General features: G+C 40.7%; 1 protein-coding gene across 2 annotated transcripts; it reads left to right on the top strand.

The window, feature by feature from the left end:
• Window positions 1-2380: 2380 nt before the first annotated feature.
• LOC137272372 (uncharacterized) lies at window positions 2381-5053 on the top strand. 2 transcript variants are annotated; one of them, XM_067804746.1, is made up of 2 exons: window positions 2381-2757; window positions 3701-5053. In XM_067804746.1, the coding sequence occupies exon 2, from the start codon at window positions 3703-3705 to the stop codon at window positions 4618-4620; it is 918 nt and encodes a 305-aa protein (XP_067660847.1). In that variant the 5' UTR covers window positions 2381-2757; window positions 3701-3702; the 3' UTR covers window positions 4621-5053. The 2 variants fall into 2 exon arrangements, with proteins under 2 accessions (XP_067660847.1, XP_067660846.1); XM_067804745.1 differs by having other exon boundaries at window positions 2387-2543; window positions 3701-5047.
• The last annotated feature ends 7365 nt before the right edge of the window (window positions 5054-12418 follow it).

Here is a 12418-nt window from a genome sequence, read left to right as displayed (position 1 = left end):
AAGAGTGCAGTGGTAAGACGTCTGTCTATCACGCTGAACGCCCGGCTCGATTCCCGCTGCTCACATTTGCGTAGTATCCTTGGACAAGACACATAGATCCACATTGTCTCAGTTCACCCAGCTGTAAAATGGGTACCCGTCTGGATGTGCTGGCAATGGGAATGTTTACCTCATAGTGCCTAACAGGCAGCATGATCCCCAGGGAGTTGAAAGAGTAAACAAAGTACGATAGTGTCCTGTCACCGGGGATAGTAATGTACGCAGTGCCGAGAGCTAGTAATGTACCTGGATAAGTGGAACATTATTATTCCTGTAGAGGAAGTAGTACAATAAGAATTTATATAATGATACCATGCCACTCATATAGATTAGGTTAAAAGAACCAAAATATTATACAGGCAGGCTTGACTACATATGTTGGCGATAGTTTACTCACATGAAATATGTTTTTCTAAGCTGTATTGTTAAAAAGCTGGTTTTGACAGTAACATAGACCTCGTGTTTGAAAATTACGCAGAACTTCGTAGTTAGGCAATTTTGAAAAGTTTTCAACCGAAACGTGTAAAAACTGCTATTCCGAAATCAGTGTACGTCTGTATGTAGCTAAGATACATAGCGTTCACTACATGAACGCTATGCCGCACCTCCATAGGCCGCAATGGTGGAAATCCTTTGTCGCACTTTCGCGCACTCGGTACGACTATTGCGCACGAAAAACTTATGTGAATGGCTTTTTGGAACTTATACCTACATGTGCGCCCTAGTTTCGTTATCAAAATATTAAAAAATAAATATTTGCAAGCCATCAAACATCTCAGTCGATCGAGTGCATACGAGCCGCGCCATTTTGAAACACGTGACGCGAAGGGATTACCTCCCTAAAATAGATCTAGTAACACACGTGTTCTACACCTCGCTGTTTGTTTACAACAAATTTTCATACATTCTTAAAAAATTAAAAGGATTGTGTGGAGACTTTCGTTTCCAATTTACACTGACTGACCCTGCTCTTTTTCACTTAGTCCAACCATTTCCATAACAACCAAGAAATATAGAAATGAAAAAAATCTGCAAATAGTAAAAGGCACCACTTTAGACTCTGATCCATATTTATTCCAATTTATGCTGAAAAGTAACAACCGGTTTCAGAGCTATGTACATGTACAATTTCATATACTTATCATTGTTAAAGTTCTCAATATAAGTCAAATTGAAAAGCATACTTTTCTGAACTAATACTTCATTGATAATTTGGAAATCCTGCTCTTTTTGCTGTCAAAGAGGAAGAGGTACTGTCATATTGCAAATGGAGTTTCTTCAACTGAGACTTCATTGAAGTATATAAGTAACTTAAAAAATAGAACCTTTTTCATCAATGATGTACGAACAAGAGTTTAAATATAATATTCGCCTTTGTGCTGTAATTTGAAAGATCTTTCTCAATTTAAAAATTGCTTCTTAGATGTATCCCCATATTTTGGTATTTGCTTATAACTGAAACATAACAAACACTGTTTTGCTACTTGTTTGCTAATATGGAAAAGAAGAGATGTGTAGCAAAGATTGAAGCTGGGTGCTTGAAACCTAACACAGCATGGAAATATTAAAAGTGATATTCAAGGCAGTAGAAATGTGAACTGAGGAATGTTAACGTTTTTTTGTTTTGCTTTTTTAAATTTTTTTTAAGCATAAATGGAATTTAGAGATAATTATTTCGATAACTCATCAATTATTTAGTTCCTACATTCAATATGTCTCATTAGTAAACTATGTTTTGTAGTCAAACTTTTAGGAGTAGTACAGAAACACCAATGCACCGTCAAGGTGGCAGCATTGAAAACTCCAGAGCAATTCCTTTCAAGACAGTTGTTGAAAGTGCTGGGTGGTCAGTCAGTCTTGATTGGGAAAGAAAGTCTCCACACAATCCTTTTAATTATCTAAAAATGTATGAAAATCTGTTGTAAACAAGCACCGAAGTCCGGAACAGGTGTGTTACTATTGTAGGAAATCCCTTCGCGTCACGTGATTTAAAATGGCGCCGCTCATGCGTTCGATCGACTGAGATGTTTGATGGCTTGCAAATATTTATTTTTTAATATTTTGATAACGAAACTAGGGCGCACATGCAGGTATAAGTACAAAGAAGCCATTCACATAAGTTCATGTAGTGAACGCTATGTATCTTAGCTAGTCTGTATGTAACCTTGAACTCAAGCACAATATCGTCATGGTTCAATGCCCGGCAAATCAAACAACGTGATAATACCACTGCCTAAGAAGTTATCCCGACCCTTCTTGAAAAGCAGGTTTTACTTGTCGCTATCAATGAACAGAGGACAAAACGCCCTGCTGACACCTCGCATTATATCTCACTACTGTTCAACGCTCTGTTAAGTCAATCCTATTCCAAGAACAGTGCGTGTTATGCACGGGCGATCACGTGACTACTTATTATCTCACACACACACAAGATATGGTTATGTATCCATGGTCAACGGGTCAGTTTATCGTCGCGTGGAATCTGCAGATGTCCAGGGGTCAAGGTTAATGTCTTAAATTCACGGCCCAAATCTTACCAAACGACATTTCTAAAGTTTAATATCTCGGCGATAAAATTAGCCAAACGGAGTGAGGTTTATTTGTGTCTGCTAGCTCGTCAGTGAGTACGGACCACGCCATCTGAAGACCATCGACATTCAGTTATATATCCCTGCTAGACAGCATAGCAAATATTGTTCTCCGACCTTCGTATTTAAGGTAAGCGTTGTGTTTTCTACATATAATTTTATCTCAGACCGCAAGGATGCGGTGATATAGAAAGTTCAGATTTGATGGTTGAGACATCAATCTCATTCTGTATGCATTAGATGTTCAAACGCACTGTGAGGCATTTGTTTAGATGAAAATACACAATAACATATTTAAAGAATTGCGCTACGGGCTTATGGCCTTCATGCACTAGAATAAGCAGAGAGGAGAACGGGAAGTTGTTATGCATATTCACGCCTTCATGATCATCAAGGCTTCATTTAGTTTCTGTAGAGATATGTATTAAAAGAACTTTTGTTTCACATTCAGCTGAATGTATGTAAAATATGTTGAAAGGTGCTGCGGCAGGGATTCAGTACACACCGTATGATTGGGAATCTGTCATTCAATAATCATAGGTGTTGGGGTGGGGGTGGAATTGGGGGTGGGTCGGCGGGTGGGGTGAGGGTGGGGGGTTTGGGTGGTTGTGATGGTAACCTGGTGGATAAAGCGTTCCTTCATGATGCTGAATATCCTGGTTTGATTCAGGCGCCGGAGGTGATTTAGGTCTCAGACGCCCACAGTAATGTAGGTCTCAAACGCCCGAAGTTTGGCAGGACTCAGGTGATGTAGTCCTCAGGCGGCCAATGACACATAGAATGGCCAAGGACACATAGGTCTCAAAGGTGATGTATAAGGTCTCGGGCGACTCCCAGGGTGAAGCTGGTTTCAGACTGTTATGACTTACGTATTGACAGTCCGAAAAGCGTTTTAATACCGAACGGATTATACATTAATTATTTTGCACTAACAGTAGGAGTACAAAAGTCCTAAGTATGTAATGCAGACGTTTCATTGCAGAAAATGCTGAATCACCGATTACTACCTTCCAGATGTGACGAAGCAAGTATCAACTGAAGCAGTTTCCAATAAGTTTGTTATTTTGTTTTAGAGATGCTGACGAAAGAAGAATCGTTGACGTTCATCAGGGATGTTCTGGACATCTCGGACGCTGCATCAAGGATGGCGGCCAATAAACTGGACTTCCTGAATCTACTGGTTTTCCGTCTACAGCACACAGTCCCATTTCAGAACATTTGTCTAATGGCAGAGGAACCTAGCCTGAGACACAGGCCAACTAAAGACGAAATGAAAGAATCATTATTCTCGAAAAAAGGAGGATTGTGCTACACTCAGAATGTTTTTGCGTTCTACTTTTTGAAATCCTTAGGCTATGACGCATATCTGAACAGCGCCACGGTCACGACCCCAGCAATGCTTCCGGATAATCATGTCATCGTCTTGGTAAAGAATGTCGTGAAACCTGACGATCTGTATCTGGTCGAGATCAGCATTGGTCATCCAACATTTGAAGCAATTTGCATGGATTTTGAAAAAGAATCACCACTGATCAAAGAATCTTTCCTTGAATACAAGTACGTTAAAGAAGATGGGAGGATACTGCGCATGCACGGAGAAGGAGACTTCCGGTCTGCCAAATCTCTTCCTTATGAATATTACATTGGAAAATTCAGGCGTTTTTACGACTTTGAATTGAATTTGACGAAGGATCTTGGAGAGCTTGATGCATCCTTCGACTCTGTCTTCACCGATCCTGATATCACGCCTTTCCATGACTGCATTCGTGCGATCACATTCAAGGATGAGATGGCCGTGATGATGGTGAATTCGAAGCTTATGCTTGAGGGGGTTGATGGTGAGTTCACAGTACGCCAGTTTGATGACGATGATGAGCTGATAGAGGCCTACAATAAGTACTTCCCACAGTTTGGTATCAAGGTCGTAGAAAAGGCAGTCAAGAACTGGAGAACGGCGTGCAGCTTGAGACAGAGACAGCTTGAGACAGCTTGAGACAGAGACTGGAGCTAACAAGTGAAGATTCCAAGAGTATTAAGAGGAGGAGTATCACAAGAGGCCGACAAATTTTCGATGTGTCAATTTTGTCCATGGATACACGAGGATGGTAATATGACGTGACAAAAGCAAGATATGTATTATATTTTTTTGTATTTTCTTATTGATGTATGCTGTACGGCCAAAGAAACGCATGCTCCGGCCAAATGAAAGCTCATGAACTAAGCGTACATTTTTATGTCTTCCATTTAAAAACTTGACAAAAGGCCTGAGTTGCATTTCTTTTGCTGTTGAGTACATGCAGAAGAATCTTAAAATTTACCAAGGTTTTCATAACATGTTTAATCAATATAACGATTAAGCTCAATTACTTTATGCAATGTGCACAAAGGAAATATAATAGTGTTAAATATAAAATATAATCAATTCATTATTTGTCATTTATTTTTGTTAAAATATCTTGGACGTATAGGAATTGACACATGGTTGGCTGCCTGTGTTGTTGTTTAATGCCGCACTCAGCAACATTCCAGCTATGTGGCGGTTGTCTGCAAAAAAGTTGAGTTTGGACCAGACAGTCCAGTGATAAACATCACAAGCATCGATCTAAGTAGTTGGGATACGATGACATGAGTGACCACCAGATTCCGCCTCTTACGAGCATGGAACGTCTAAGCTACTCAGTCATGGAACCTGGCAGTCATCAGTGTATTTGTTTTGCACTCCCGTAGCCGTCTGCATGGTCCAGTGGACAATGCGTCTTCCTAAATAGAGGATGGTCGCGGATCACGCCCGGAGGCGGTAAAAGATGATACTTGTTGTTCCCTTGCCTCGAATCAAGGGGTTAGAACAACGTCTGATCGGCTCGGTGTCGTATGAGTTGTCGAACTTCTGCATGGTATTTTTCAAAAGTTACTTTAACCTATTGGGCCAATCAGAAAGTGAGCTACAAATAGCCACAGTGAAAGCTCGGCTGAAATAATGTTCTGATAAAGGTAGATGGAGAACGGTCACGCTGACCAGTTTCTATCTAGTAATATCCAAGGCTAACAGTATTTCTTTTTTCGATCACCTCGGGCAAAGGCTGAAAACATTGAGGTAAGAAAACTTATTATTACAGAGACAGTCAGATAAATCACACCTTTGCCTCTGTAGTCACTTTTATAACTTCTCCAATCGAAATATAGTTAAAAACCTAAAAGATCAACTCGGATACTTTGATGGTTTAGTGAGTCGGTCCAAAATGTTATCGTACAGATTTCAGGATTTTACGAGTGCTTGAGACAATTTAAAAGAACTTTTATAATTTCGTAACTGATACGTGGTAAGAATGTCAAGAACATTTGTTTCCAAAAAGTATTCAACTTCCAGATTATGTATGCTTGTGTCTGTGATATGTACAACTTCTGCTTACATTACAAACGTATCGCGTTGACCAGGTTGTCTGTAGCACACGTACAATCACGCCCGGCTGCCACACCGACTGCCACATCTTGCAAACAAGGCAATCCCTGAGGAGATATTTAGTGCGTTAAGCTTGTCGTGTCCCGAAGTGTTAATCAGGGCTGTAAAGTGAAACCGAAGCAGTCCATTGTTTGTCTGAAGAAGCGCAAACAAACAAAATGAAAACTTCCACATTGAAAAAAAAACAACCCAAAATACATAACTCAATGGCCAAACAACAAACCCAAATGTGATAACTTTCACCACAATGGCACATCAGGAACTACTGGTAATAGAACCAATAGAAACCCGACAACAACAACACTGCAAAACCTTAAAATAGCGATCTTTGGTTTCGGATGTAGTCACTAGTTCGCTTGTACAAAGTAACTCGACTTTGTGGACAGTTGCTCAAAATATCAATCACTGGATTGTCTGGTCCACACTTAATCACGCAGAGACTGCCGTTGTATAGCTGGAATATTCTGATAGCAATCAGTTAATCTGAGTCTCTCCAGCAACACATGCTTGCTCTAAAACTAGGTGGTCATGGTCGATGATTTGATTGACTTGTGACAAGAGGAGAAACTTGCACCTCCTATACAGCCCCTTTCCGTCTGCATGAGAATCATTTCAGTCTTTGGCGTCTATGTTTACTGTCTTTTGGAGTACAGCTAAGGACGCTCTCGACAAAGACACAGCCAATGCGAAGCATTAACGGATCTGTGGTCTTAAATCATCCGAAAAAGGAGGTGGGGTGGTTCCACTCCCTACCCACCTCTTGGATCCGCCAATGCAATGTTCACGTTATGATCCCATGTTAATTCTAAATGAACAACTGACTTGCCTTTACAAGTGTTTGTGACGTATACTACCAGTGGAGCAGAATACGCAGAACGTTTCGCGTTCACCTGGTATCATTTTATAGTGATTTATAATTACAAGCTCAAGGTGAATCGTGGAATCCTTTTTAGCCCATTCAAGGACTTTTGAAAGAATAAAGATACATGTATAAGCCCTACAATCAATCTAAAGGTGTGATTTAGAGGTTGATTTTAAATAAACATGGTCACAAACAATAAACAGGTGTGATTTTCGTGGATAGAAGACGTGCTTGCTTCTTTCTTGAGAGACCCATGAAGGTCCGGGGTAGAACAGACCTTCAGCAACCCATGCTTGCCATAAAAAGGCTTGTCGTAAGAGGCAACTAACGGGATAGGGGAGTCAAGCTGGCTGACTTGGTTGACATATGTCATCGGTTCCCAGTTGCGCAGATCGATGCTCAAGCTGTTGATCACTGGACTGTCTGGTCCAGACTCGATTATTTACAGACCGCCACCATATAGCTAGAATAAGTGTGGCGTAAAACTAAACTCACTCACTCTTTCTTGAGAGAACTGGAACCCTTCAGCACTTGAAGACGAGCAGAACTCTGTCCATTCCGGCTTGACATTTAGTAACACCGAGTGTACTTAAAAACAAGACACCTCGCGAGATGCAGCAGAATGACATCAAGGTCCGTCATGTGAAATTGATGTGTCTGTATATGTGAAGTTAATTTTAACAGAGCCCTTGCATTCATCAAAGCCCGACTTTGCCCATTGGAACAAATGAATCGCCGGATAGTGTTGTCCTTAGCAGGGATTCTAAATGTCACTGCAACATTCTGTAAGAGTGTGTGAACTGACATTGGATGCTTGATTTGGTTAATTTCCTGGACTTTGTTGCTGTATTGTGAAAGGAATTATTTGTTTCTCTTTGATGGCGTATTGAATGATAATTTACAGAACACATTGTAACGATGTAAAATGCGCTGATCATCTTATCTCTCCAGAAACATTCTAAACCTTGTCCAGTTTTTTGCGACCTTCACCCTCACCCGTGAAGATCCGGGCTAGAACAGGTCTTTAGCAACCCGGAAGAGGCGATTGGCTAGCTGACGTTGGTGCAGAGTGAGTGAGTTAAAATTTAACGTCACATCGGCAATATCTCAGCCATATCGTGACGAGCGTTGGTGCAGAATCATCGTATCGCCATTGTATAGATCGAAGTTCATGGTGTCAGTTACTGGACTAAGTAGTCCAGACCTTGTTAAATACAAGTGTTGTAAGATTTGTGCAGTGCATCGATGAGGTCAGTGTCACGTTTCTTGCTCTTTTCTCAAGATTATTTGGGGTGTGTGTGAGCCATAAACTGGGAACGTAGCTCCCAAACACACCGAGTTATACACATGAAAAGTATGCATTTGGTTCTAAACTTTGCTATATAAAGCCTTGTTAAGTCGAATTTAACACGGCTGAACGTCATACTGTCAAGGTGGAGATAAGGAAAAGGCCTTTGTTTAGGGGAAATTGCTCCCACTTCTGGTTTCGTGATCATCATGCAGCACTACACTATTCTGGAAGATGGCAATATACAGAACCGTTATGCATTGCATGCAGGATTACAACCACTACCATTGTGGACTATTTTCTGTGTTTATGGACATCCAATGAACTTGTGTACACATTGCACTGTTGTTTGCGTCGCTCTGTGACTGTGGTAGGTATATTATGAACCCTGAAAGCTTTGATACAGTGATTAAGTCTCTTGTGAAATATGTCACGTTTCTTCATGCCATTCTGTGTACACTTAGGTTACAATTATTCTCTTTTTGAACAATGTCACGGTTTAAGGCAACTGCTTATGCAGTGAGTTAACAATCTAATAAATGTATTTAGCCTAAGTAGGGTTTTATTTGTCATTTATAGTGATAAGTGCTGAACGAACTTCCATAAGGTCTATGTTTGATTTGTGACAGTCAGGCCATATCAAGTAAATCAGTTGATAATGTTACTGTTGACAATGTGTAACAGGGAGTTGAATGCATCTTCTATCTTGATTGATTTACAGTAGAGTTGGTATCATAGATCGATTTACGTGACTCCTATTTCTGCAATCGCATAGTCTACGAGCGACAAAAGACGTTTGGATTTTCCTCGTCTTCAGTCTGAGCTGACTCCTCGTCCACAACCAAGTCTTTGAACCCGACTAAAAACATCTAATTTGGACCATCAGGACAAGCCCAGCTGCTGAGAACATTAGTATTCTACAATGGGGCGGTGTAGTAGCCCCGTGGGTTCGCACATCACACTGAGGGCCATGGTGCGTCTCGCCACTTGGCTTCAGTGTGTGAAGTTAATTTGAGATTCGCTGGAGTCAGACTCAGACTTACAAGATGTCCCAACAAACCGTGTGTGATAAGCTACCCGTGATCATTTTGTTAGAAGTGACAGATGTTTTTTTCGAGGCCACTAACAGTATCAGGTGCTCAAGCTCGAGTTCATCATTCGGACCTTTCCGTAAGCTCCAAGAAGATGGCTGTTTGGCTTGTCCGTGTGTGTGAGCGAGCGAGTGAGTGTGTACGTCGCATTTAGCAATATTCAAGCAATGCCATTGCGGATGTCCCGGAATAACATGAGTGGGTCACGAATACACGGACTCGCTGACTTGCTTGACACATTTCCCAATATTCGTGGATCAATACTGATTATGTCAATCACAGGACTTTCTGATCCAGACCGGATGATGTTCAGAAAGATTAAATACTGCTGAATACGACCACAAACAGGTTCTTGATGAACGTAAACGCGTTCGTAGCGTTACGACCTGTCGTAACTCTATACGTTATCATAGACTTACGAATGTCGTAGCGGTATGAAGGCTTTGTGGATCGGCGCAGTGAACCTGAACCTGAATTGATTTCCTAACATATTACCCCAGAAAAGGCTGTAACATTTACAGACATTGCGAATTGAGTTTCGAATCTGTGAAATAACGTCTTTTGACCCACAGTGCCTTTATCTGCGCGAATGGTTCGCAGGAAAAGTGACACTTCAGGTAACTTACGATAAATCACAGATACGGGCAGTAGATCAATGTCACATGTAAGAGCGCTTGAGCATAAAGCTTTTTCAAGTTCATATTTAATCACAATATATAATGAACCAGAGGCAGCCTTCATTATGAATACATGTGTGATATATAAGATAACGACATCAACGGACAAATCCCAGTTATTTATTTCCTCATAATGTATACAGTGTGACCTGAGACTACAATGACATCAACTACAATTTTTGCGATTTCAGACACATGCACTCATCAAAAGACGTAAAACAGTAACATGTTTGAAAAAAACCTTGAACCTTGAACCTTGAACTTGGCATACATACTTGGGAATATGATATTAAAATGATTGTGAAAATTGAATTGTTTGCATCACAGTGATGTGTTTCGTCCAAATTCCAAATAAAAAGTCTGTATAAACTTTCATATTTCAAAGTCAAAGGTTGTTAGGGAATGGAATAAAAATCATTTGTACACAATGAAGATGCCAGATAATGCATTGAGCATGTTTATATTGGTGTGAAGACTTCATCAACAGAGATTAATAAGGCGTTAAAGAAGACTTTGGTTGGTTGGGTTGTTTACCTCCGCACTCATCAATCTTCAGCTATATATCAGCGGTCTGTTAATAATTGAGCCTGGACTAGACAAACCAGTGATCAACAGCATGAGCACCGATCTACGTACCTGGGATACGATGACATGTGTCAACGAATTCAGCGAGCCTGACCACCCGATCCTGTCGCCAATTACGATAAGCACGGGTTGCTAAAGATCAATTCTGAATGTCAAATATATTTATAACTCATTTACACACATGCATAAGTTTGTCCTCGTCGCTATATGGCTGACACAAAGCCGAAACGACGTCAAAGTGTCACAGTATTTATCAGATATATACTCATGGAAACAAATAAGGGAACCTGAAAGTACAAGTGTGCGTTTATTCTTTCCTCTTTACCATTTACTATTACTCTTTACCCACAGTGCAATACACTAAGCTTGTGAAGAAATAAACCTGGAAAAGACTAAAAGATCACTTGCAGTTTCAGGTGTTCCCTTATTCGTTTCCATGAGTACATATCCCGTTCACCGTTATAAAGTCAGTGGTGCGTTTACTCGTAGTTACAGAAACGTCTCAAAGTAAAAATTAAGAGAAATTCGATTTAAACTGAAATGTTTGCTTCCCGGCATGTAGCTGCCCAGTGTGAATCAAAATAAGATTGGCATGTATAGTTTCTTTACGTCTAGTTTAATATGTCCGAACATATTTGTCACGATGTTCGGCTTCAACATGAAAGAGTCCTTGATGAGAGATATTGCAGTTTGAACAGTAATTCAATGTCTTCAGATAAATCTCTTCCCGGGGAAACGAGTCATTGTGATGGAATTCTAACGAGGGCCGTCCACTTTCTTTGAAGCCAAGAGATGTTTTCAGAAACCAGTTGACGTCCTTGATGTTTTAATGGAAGTATATAATTATATGCTATCTCTTAAAAGTGAAGTTTATATACACGTTTATTGCTACCAACACTGCCTAATAGGGCCTGTTACAAGTCGAAAGAGGCCAGCGTGACATGTAAGATTATGTAACGTGATAGAATTTCAGTTTCGCATTTTCGCCTCATACTTCCTCGTACCCACTGCCTGCACAGTCGGAGACTGCAAATATTGTGAAAACACAGATTGCCACTGCACACACATCAGTTAACTTGGGGCATGGGTACGAGATTAGGCCCATCATTACTGTGAAAGATCCATAGCACAACCTTAGCAGTGTGCGTGTATAGAATGCTCAACTTATCGTGAGTGGAAGCTAACCAAATACAAAACCAGTCAGTATATTTCTGCATTTATAAATGGTAAGGTATTCCCTGTTAAAAAAACTGACACAGTTGTCTACAGTCGCGTGATCATGTCCTCTCAAACAGGCAACCGCGCGGACATGTTGGCAGGTGTCACGACGATGTTCCTTTGTGTAGCTGCTGTTCAGTGGAGTTTGTGAAAAAGAAACAATCTCGACGATGACCCAAGATCAAGAAGACATACAGCTGCCACATCTCAGAGGAATGTTGATACAATACATTGGATCATGGATAACGAACTGGACATACCATACGTCACACGGCCAATGCAGCAGCAATCTTGCACGAGAGTTTATAGCACCGAGGGGTGATCTGGCATGACAAAGGTTTCAGTACGCTTTAGGTTAATGATCTCTTCTGGGATTTTCTGTCGCATTAAAGCAGATCGAGCTTATTTTCTTGAGCGATTTGTGCCAACGGGTGATCCTTGCGCTCATCGCTTTCAGTAAGGGCTAGACAGTGGTTACATCAGTACAGCGTCCATACCATCAACTGGCAAAGTGATATTTTGGATCCCACAGAAAATGAAGCGGTAATACTACCTCCCGATTAGTCAGTGAGTGAGCGAGTTAAGATTTAACGTCACATCGGCAATTACC

Source organism: Haliotis asinina, chromosome 2, assembly GCF_037392515.1.
Source record: "Haliotis asinina isolate JCU_RB_2024 chromosome 2, JCU_Hal_asi_v2, whole genome shotgun sequence".
Taxonomy (NCBI): Eukaryota; Metazoa; Mollusca; class Gastropoda; order Lepetellida; family Haliotidae; genus Haliotis; species Haliotis asinina.
Note: the sequence above shows the minus strand (reverse complement) of the source record. Positions and strands in the feature narration are given on the sequence as shown.